General features: G+C 40.9%; 1 protein-coding gene across 3 annotated transcripts; it reads right to left on the reverse strand.

Annotated features, from left to right (window-relative positions):
• Nucleotides 1-329: 329 nt before the first annotated feature.
• nr2f2 (nuclear receptor subfamily 2, group F, member 2) lies at nucleotides 330-9,195 on the reverse strand. 3 transcript variants are annotated; one of them, XM_007254461.4, is made up of 3 exons: nucleotides 7,832-9,195; nucleotides 6,136-6,681; nucleotides 330-3,839 (listed from the first exon to the last, which is right to left on the reverse strand). In XM_007254461.4, exons 1-3 carry the CDS (start codon nucleotides 8,292-8,294, stop codon nucleotides 3,565-3,567), a joined length of 1,284 nt encoding a protein of 427 aa, XP_007254523.1. In that variant the 5' UTR covers nucleotides 8,295-9,195; the 3' UTR covers nucleotides 330-3,564. The 3 variants fall into 3 exon arrangements, with proteins under 3 accessions (XP_007254523.1, XP_007254524.1, XP_007254525.1); XM_007254462.4 differs by having other exon boundaries at nucleotides 6,136-6,663; nucleotides 7,832-9,194; XM_007254463.4 differs by lacking the exon at nucleotides 7,832-9,195 and adding an exon at nucleotides 7,178-7,825 and having other exon boundaries at nucleotides 6,136-6,663.
• Nucleotides 9,196-9,736: the final 541 nt, after the last annotated feature.

The raw sequence follows: 9,736 nt of genomic DNA on the forward strand, positions 1-9,736 counted from the left end.
TAATAATAATAATAATAATAATAATAATATATTTGTTGTATTTTAATTATGTAAATGTATTGTTTATATTCTTCTTCTCGTTATTATTATTATTATTTTCATTATAAATATAGTAATAGTTGTTCTTATCATTGTTAATAATAATAATAATAATAATAATAATAATAATAACAATAACAATATGTTTATTGTTATTGTTATTATTATTATTATTATTATTATTATTATTATTATTATTATTATTATTATTATTATTATTATTATCATCAGTAGTAGTTGTAGTAGTAGTATCTAAATGAGCAAGGTTAAACAAAGGCGCAGAGACCCCAAAGGCTGAGCAAACTTTAGTAGGTTCGGGAAAAATAGATCACACTAAGACACACACTCAGTTTGCATTACTCAACAAAGTGTGATGGAAAAAAAAAAAAACAAGAAGTGAATTTCTGTAAAACCTCTCACTGATTTTTTGTGCTTCTAGACCGGGTAGCAGGTAGGTGCTCAAACCGGTCGCATTTGTGTCAGGAAAAGTTTTTGAAGCCCACACTCTGGATAGAGGGAGGAGGAGGGGGTCTTTTCTTTCTGCAATGTGGTTTCTATTAGAAGCCAGAGCTGTGCTCCGAGGAGCAGTACTTGCACTGGACTCCAAGACGCCATATTGACTCAACTAATAGGACACCAAGTTAGAGGCGAATTCCGGGGGAAGCCTTCACACGGCTGGACTGTCCTTTACCCAGAGATTTGCAGAAAGGTGTAAACGGACTCGTTTGGAGACAGAGCTGAACCGAACAGGAAGCAGTGACCGCAGAACAACGCGGCTGTTTGCCATTTTCTGTCATGTTCCGCTTTCAAAACAGACGATGGCAGCATTTGACATGTAGCCCGTTCAGAGGCGCAGTGTTGCATTTCATTGCTAATTCAGACGCGTAAAACCTCCCTGAGAGTTTTGCACATGCATGTAGTCGAGTTCACCCAAGGTGTCGAGACACTGACCAGCTTGTGTCTTTCTAAATTACATTTAAACGCTTTTCAATAACAATGAAACGTCATACTCAAAACAGGTCACATTGTAGCAAATGTTAGACTTAAGTTGGATCATTTACACGTCAAATTTCGAAGCCACTGGCTTTTTAGCATTCTTTCACATACTCTAACCCACACATAACCGCACACACACACACGCTTACACTCACCCACACGCGCGCACACACATACCATTTTAACAGTGTAACACATTAAAACATACACACTCCCCCATTAAAACAGTCGCTGATTGACCGGCAACTCACAAATAACAAACATGGCAAGGCTTTTGATTTCAAATTCATAAATTATAATTTAATACCAAGAACAAATTTACAGCAGAATGCTTGTTTACAATAAGCTAACACAAACAAACAAGAATTGTTTTCAACTATAAACTTCCACACACACTCACGTATATCACTTGCAATTAATAATAATCAATAATAATAAAAAAGTATCTATACGTTATCAATACCCTGCAGTAATATATTCTTATATATTTATATAAAAACGTGGGTCAGTTTAAACTGTTCATAATTACAATCATGTATCATTCTCTGGTCCATATGTGGCAATGGGAACAGCTCAAGATAACTGTTCGAATCAACTACACAATATGATCCCTTTTTATCCAACCACAACATGGTGTCTTGTGTGTTGAAGAAAAGCCTCAGAACAAGGACGAAATTGCAAGCTTTCACACATACACACACAAGGCATCTGTTACAGACCGAAAAGGAGCAGGAACACTAAGTCAAAATAGCCACCCCTTTCCAAACCAGCTCACCCTGTTAAGTCTTAGCCTATTATTGAACGGTTTGTTTCTTTTTTTGTCCTTTTTTAAATACAAGGGCTAGTGTACTGAATGCACAGATTATATCTATACAGTCAAAAACATTTACATTTATATATATCAAAGGTAAAATAGGTTAGCGACCTGTGGCCATGCATTCACAGTCTAAATACATGAAAAAAGAAAGAAAGAAAAAAAAAACATTTGTCTTAATATGTATATACATTACAAACAGAACTTTCAGTGCTACTAGCTAAGTCTGCCACTCAATTTGAAGACATTTGTTTTTTTACCGAACAAAAATGGCAACCACAGTTTTTTCTTAATCACATATACTTTGTATAAGAAAAAAGTCCTTGAAATGAATTGACCTATATTTACAAGAATACTGTCTCTAATCGTTGTCTCTTTTTATTTCAAGTGAAATACACAATCATAAGACTGAGTTGTAAAATTGAAGCGTGTCCCCACGTCGTCTATAGCGTAACGTTGAACAACAAACAAATCAGTGACTTTTGCGCTTTTACAGGCACTTTAATGCTTGAAGAGTTGGGGGAGACTTCTTTCCCAGATGTATTCATTAATACTGTTGCTCTGTCATGAAAAAATAACTGAGGACCTTATTTCGCCCAACTTCAAACAGCCTAGGATGGTTTGAGTTTTTCTCCTGTAGCGACAATTCCGCACTGCATAAAACTGGACGGCCTCGTGAAATATAGTGAAATATCTTGAACAGATGCAACTTTTCAGACTTCAATCCCGGTGATTTGTTCTGTGGGTTTAAAGTAGACCTTGTTTATCCGTTTTTCTGCGGCCTACTAAAGACCAGCTCGCAACTTCTACACAAACGTATAAGAATATCTCTGTAACTGTCCAGTGATAACACCTCCAATGTGGTACATTTTATAGAATAACTGTTGAAATGGTGATACTTTCGGGTGTCTTGAGAAATACAGAAGGAACTTAGTGGCATTGACAGAGACACCCTGGTGCATTACGGCTAATCTGGCCTTTAATGGACCGGTCGGCTCATTTGAATTGATAGCTCGAACCTGACGTACAGAAATCCCTACTCCCGTTTATTAAGGGGATATCAAAGAGTAAGTGCGCTTGCAGCATTTAAGTATAACCTTGTCCTATATTGCTGTAGATTTCCTTTTTTTAATTCTTGAAGAACGTCTTTACATTACTCAACTGGTTAAAAAGTCGTGGTTATTAGAAAAAAGAGACAAAAAAAAAACACAACTGCATACTATCACATAGGCCGGTTTGGAACCAGAAAGGAGGGGGAAATACAAAACAGCTATAGATACATGGACACAGGACAAAGTAGCCATTTGTGTAAAAAAAAAGAAAACGGACTTTTTTCTTCATCCTAAATTCTCCAGATTATCGCTTCAATGCACTTTAAAGTTTAATTTCCCCCAAAAAGGATTATCAAAATCCTTTGTACGTTTTGTCCATCATTCTTTTTGTCCCATTTTTTCTTTCTTTCTTTTTTTTCCTTTTGTAAAAAAAAAAAAAAAAAAAAAAAAAAAACAATCAAAACATACTAACAAGTTGTTCAGAATGACACTATAGGAGCAATCATGATTTTTGAAAGTTCACTGAATGTCTCGATTTTTTTAATTCACAGTCATTTAAGAAAACGTCTTTTTTCTTCGTGAAAGTAAACTCGTGTAACAGCCGTTCCTTCTACAAAAGAAGCGCTAACTACTGCAGTCACAGCTTCCCTTTTGATCGCTCCTTTATTGAATTGACATGTAAGGCCAGTTAAAACTGCTCCCCGAAAGCAACATATCCCGAATGAGGGTTTCAATGGGGGTTTTACCTACCAATCGGACGAAAAATAATTGCTCTATTACCGAAGAGGACACTGTGCGAAGAGAAGGCAAGCGTAGTAATAACTTTCCAAATCGGGTGGGTTGGTTGGGGTACTGGCTCCGAACGTACTCCTCCAGTGCACACTGGGACTTCTCTTGCAAACTTTCGATATGGGCCACGTCTGACAGACCACAAGCATCTACAGAGAAAGAGACAAAGACACATGTGGGTTACATTTATTGCAGTCTGGCCTGGGGACGCCCATTGCATTGGGCATCGATCATAGTGTTGCAGGTTGTACTCAAATTTCTGGGCTATGTTTGGCTAAAACGCCGCTTTTTTGCTGCTTCAGTGTGGTCAAACGCAGGGTATCAGTGCAGGGGCAGTCATAAAAACAAATACACGTCCAAGCTATCAAACGACGTCATAGATCTGTCAAACTCTGTTTCGCTGGTGGGTACTAGGCCAGCAATAGCACACAGTCTAGGCAATATAGTGTATAGAAAAAAACTAACGTGTAAACTGTAAGCTATGGACTTAATAACACACATACTATTATGATTTTTAATGAAATACTCTAGTATATATGTATATATATATATATATATATATATATATATATATATATATATATATATATATATATATATATATATATAACGCCAGATCGTTTACGGGGATGTGTAGTAAAAAAATAGCCTATATAAATATAAAAGTTACTCTGACAAAAATAAAAATGAGAGCTAGTTTAAATGGAAGTAATAAAACATAATGGCTAATTACTAATAAATAAAGAAAAACAGTAAAAATGTATAATTAATCCGTGCCAGAAATAATGTTTTTCAAAACCATGTGGTCGAAATCTACGCTAAGTGGGTGTAAAGGTTTATTTTTCTTGAACATAGCCCGCACTCCACGCAGGGGGCTTGACCTGACCCCTGTACGCTGCTCCAAGACCACCACCAAGCGAAATGCCACTTCATTCTCATGTAGCTGGGCCAGGCAGGCAGTCCTGGTGCCAACAATTACGCAAAATATGGCGAGAGCGAAAAGCGTAGATCATCGTTGTGTCCTAAATACACTGCTGTTTAGAAATTAGCAAAAACAAAAAAGGCATAGGCCTGTAGCATGCAGGACTTAAAATCTAGCTTTACGCATTAATAAACAAATGCTAGTGACGAGTTCAAATTAAGCTAGATTTACTGTTATATGTAAAAAAGGGAAATGGGTGTTAAAAAACTTAAAGGCAATTTAAAAGATTATTTAGTGCCATAGTGTAATACATAAACAGCCTACAGCTTTCCGCAGACACGTTGTTTATACGTTTAAAATATCCTACAATTTGAAATTTACTTTAAGACATGTATACGCTGTATATGCTTGAGGACGCTCGCTTTAAGTCCGTAACGCGCAAATAATGCAAGGAAGTGAGGGGTCATGACCCAGATCTGGAGCGAATCCAGCATGTGTCTGGGATCCCTAGCCCCCCCCCCCCCCCCAACAAAACAAGGATGAGTTGGGATTGCTTTTTTAAAACCCATGGTAAGAAATGTCTACACGAAGAAGCACGATTGCACTAATAAAATCTTTCTGGATGTTTCATAACTCGGAGCAATATATCAAATTTAAAACATGGAGTTCCCAGCGGAAAGCTGTGCTTAAATATGTGTAAATAGAGCATTAGGCCTTTCTTCCTCTTCCTACCAGGCGGCCCATCTCCCCTCCCCCCACCAAGCGTGACATCATTAATATCTGTCATTCCAAATAAACACAAATAATTGATTGGGCCTAAACGTCAAATTATGCCACTGGTAAATATTTCAAAACGAAGCAAAAATACGGCCACAGTTCTCCCTTTTTTAAATGATTCTGCAAAACAAATATTTATAGTGAAGAGTATTTAAACACACACAACACACAAGATTGCCTAGTTTTACGGTGTGCGGGTTGCAAACACACATTATTTAAAACAATATTCAGTACGTGGCCTGAGGTCAAGCTTAGTTTTAAAAGTTTAACGTTGCAAACACAAATATTGTTTTTTATGAATTAGCCTAACTGTGCTTGTCTGCTATGTTTTCCCCCAAAAGTAAATATTTTAATATTTTACATATATATAGTTTAAAAAAAAAAAAAAAAATATATATATATATATATATATATATATATATATATATATATATATATATATATATATACTGTTTCGAGGTCATTTTAGTCAGCAGTTAGTTGTTTTTTATAAAAACTACTAAATACTACTAAAATAAAATAATGAATTACCTCAATGTTTGATTTCCCAACTCAGCAAGGAAATTATTTTTTATAAAATTTTGGAAAATGTATTTATGAAAACAATGTGTAAAAGCAAGCCTAAACGAGGGCTAGGCTGCCCTAAATATATATATATATATATATATATATATATATATATATATATATATATATATATATATATATATATATATATTTTTTTTTTTTTAAATAGCAAGACTCACCCGTTGTGAACAACACGATGGCTTTCAAGCAGCTGTATTCGGCGGAGTCAACGTGCAATGCTTTCAGCTTTTCCACTTGCTCCTGGAAGATCCTAATGTGGTCCATAAAGGCCACGACTCTGTCCGCGGACATGGGGGAGGCGTGGAGGCCGGCGGCTGCTAGCAGCGGGGCCACGTGCAGGGGCATGGAGCACTGCGCCGCGTTCAGCACAAACAGCTCACTCCAGGTGAGCCGTAGCAGGGCCACCTGGTCTGTGATCTGCAGGTCGGGGAAGAAGGGGATATTCCTGGCCCATTCCACGGCGCTGAACAGCATCCGCGCCGCCAGTTCACAAATGTTTTCGATGCCCATTATGTTATTGGGCTGCATGCATTGGCTGCCGTAGCGGGACGTCGGGTAGGGCTCTGCTCGGAGCAGCAGGGAGATATATCCGGACAAGTAGGAATGGCAGTGCAGCGGGTCCCCGTTGGTTAGGGCGAACTGGCCGTGGTGGGGCTGCGTGGGTGGCATCCTTCCCCTCTGGACGGCTGCAGTGAAAAGAGAGACTGCAGATATTGATGCATGTACCGCACAACATGGGGACATGCGGTGTGACCTCGCATTTTTGCCTGTTACTGTTTGTTTATGGCCACACCGCTGACAACAATAACAACATTAAATAACTTTTTAGAAGTAACATATCTGTACTCCTGCTCAATCCTACATAGTTGCCAATTAAGTAATATAAATTAAAATACATGGCCTCACTTAAAGGTTATGTACTAAAATGTACATCATTGAAACAGAGAAACATTGAAAACATAACACACATTGACAACACAGTGTAACCCCACCCCCCCCTAAAAAGAAACTGACCAAGTTTAAGCACAGTGTCTTCTGCTGTTAGCCAAAATCTACACCTTTAGCAAGGACAAGAGTATCACGTTGAAAAATTGAACATTACTTTTCTTGTCAAGGGTCTATGGCCTTTAGGACAAGAACAAGACTACAGCTACAGACTGAATGCACAAAGAGACGCATGGATGCTAACCCTTAACCTACTTAGCTAGCCGGAGAATCACTCCTGCTCTCGAACAACACCGACACCGGAGCGGATCTGTAGAGGAGCCCCGACCCAAAGCCAAACATATGAGGACTAGCCCTAACATTATCCACTTTTGGGCCTGCCTAAGGCGGTGTGTGGTAGATATGGACAATATAGCGTCGCGTGTGTGCTTAATGTTTTCTGTCCATGCCGTCCGCTCTCTATATCTGCAGTGGCATTATTCAAATCCAGATGCATCCCGTCGTTTCATGGCTACACGGACGCCATATGTATACGTCCGTGAGCGCAGATTAACAGACTTAATCGTGATGCACGCCAGTGCACTAACGTGCTGCTTTATTAGAGCACTGTGAGTGGGGGGTGGCGGGTAATGACAAGAGCCGTCTCGAGGCTTTTAACGAAGGCGGCTCCTTCGCGTGCTTTCTTCGGGCTGCTTAGGAAGAAGAGCACGACGAAAGAGAATATGGAGGTGAGAAAGGGGGAGAACGGCGAGAGAAGAATAGAAACGTAGCGTGCATTATGCATTCAGCCCCACTACACACAGACAAAAGACGAGAAGAGTGTGAGAATGAGAAAGAGGAGAGTAAGGGGGAGCAATCGACCAACTGAACAAACAAACAAACAAAAAAGAAATAAAAAATTCCCAATACCTTCCCGTCTCATGCCAACTTTGAGGCATTTTTTGAGGCGGCAGTACTGGCACTGATTGCGGTGGTGCTGGTCGATGGGGCAATTCCTGTTGGCGCGGCACGTGTACGTGAGGTTCCTGCGCACGCTGCGCTTGAAGAAGCTCTTGCAGCCCTCGCACGTGAACTGGCCGTAGTGCTTGCCGCTGGACTTGTCGCCGCACACCACACACTCGATGTGCTGCTGCTGCTGCTTGTCCGACTGGCTCTGCGACGTGGGGTTGGACGGCGTGGACTGTGCGTTGGCGTTGGGGCCGCCCGGCTGCACGGGCGTCTGCGGGGTCGGCGGGGCCACCTGCGAGGCGGCGAGGTTCAGCTGGCCGGGTTGCGGCGCGGCCAGGGACAGTCCTCCTTGCGCTTGCGACGAGAGCGCGCCCTGCGTCTCAGCCACATCGTCCTGGGAGCCTCGCCACACTACCATTGCCATATCTATCAGTCAGCGTTGGGAAAACTTTTTGTCTTCCGTGTTGGCGTTCTTGAGTGGGGCGAATAAAAATCGAACAGCAAAATAACAACACAGCACGGGCTTCGATTTACGCTCTCGCAACAGTCAAACGATTAACACAGGATCGGCACAGCGGCGGCTGTTTATCCGGCACCGATCGAGCAACGCCGTCGCTTGAACAGTGGGGGTAACGTTAGCCTACTTGGTCAGAAATGGTCAGCAGAAGTGAGGAACAGGAGAGCCGAATCGCGGTCCTGCTCTTTGAGGCCAAGTCCAGGGGCGCCTGCAGTCAGCCATCCAGGAAACCCATCAAAGCAACAAAAAAGGTGGAGAATTTTTTTTTAATGGAAAATAAATACGACGAAAAAAAAAATGATGAGGAGACGGGCCGACAACTTTCAGACACACACACCCGCGCGGCGAAAACAACACACACTGACTGGTGGAGGTGACTGGCGGCGGGCGACACCAAGTTCCAGCAAATCTTGAAGGAAAACCAACAACTGGCAGCAGGCACACACGCGAAGGAAAAATATTTTAAAAATGTCTCTACTCTTCTTTTTCCCTTTTCTTCGGATGAGGTAGCGCTTAGCAGCCTGCGCGCGGATGAAGCCCGTGCTCGAGTCAAACGCGAAGTCAAACTCTCCGGCGAGCGAGCGGCAATAATAAAAACAAAAAAGCGAGCGAGCGAGAGAGAGAGGATCACAACCTATAGAACCTCCTTCGTGCGCGGAGAAAAAAATAATGAGGAGGAGAAGGAGAGAATCAAAGTGATCAAATATGTTAAAAAGGGGGGGAAGGTTAGGAAGTGATCGCGATTTGGAGGCGCTCGGCTGGCAGAATGCTTTCTCTCTGATCAGCTCACCGAGCTCTCTATATAGTGAACTTTGACACGACTGCTGCAACTTAGCACACGTTGCCATGGAGATGAGTTGCCATATATGGAAAGTGACTGTGTTTGACTGGTCAGAGCTCACGGACCGCCCCCTGAACCCTATTGGCTGGTCGGCACTTGTGCTACTTGGTGCTTTGCCAGAGCAGGAGGAGAGAGGGAGAAAAAGAGGGTCGAGGACCCACCGGGTCCTAACGCGAGTCGGAGTCAAGCCCAATACAATATATTTAACATAAAACCACGATTTAAAAAAACAACAGTAAATCAATATATATTTAATCCGAGAATTATGAAAAGCTTGACGTTGTGCATTGTTCTCCCAAAGGGCTGTTTTTTTTAATGTGCATTATCGGGTTAAATGAAAATACAATTATCTGTCTAATATCTTATATGTGAAATGACTTAAAATCTAAACATTTAATGCGGTAAATATTATTTCTCTATATTAGTATTAGATCATGTCATATCATGCTTTGCCTCTCGTCAGTGCGGCGAAAAACGCACAAAATATGAGCTCACTTTCATTCGGCAT

This window comes from Astyanax mexicanus, chromosome 9 (genome assembly GCF_023375975.1).
Source record: "Astyanax mexicanus isolate ESR-SI-001 chromosome 9, AstMex3_surface, whole genome shotgun sequence".
NCBI classification, from domain to species: Eukaryota; Metazoa; Chordata; class Actinopteri; order Characiformes; family Acestrorhamphidae; genus Astyanax; species Astyanax mexicanus.

Coding starts and splice junctions, on each gene's coding strand:
- nr2f2 (XM_007254461.4), bottom strand. CDS start 8,294: ATGGCAATGGTAGTGTGGCGAGGCTCCCAGGACGATGTGGCTGAGACG. Junction 6,682..7,831: donor AGTTGGCATGAGACGGGAAG/GTATTGGGAATT, acceptor CAATATCTGCAG/TCTCTCTTTTCACTGCAGCC. Junction 3,840..6,135: donor CATCGTGTTGTTCACAACGG/GTGAGTCTTGCT, acceptor CTTTCTCTGTAG/ATGCTTGTGGTCTGTCAGAC.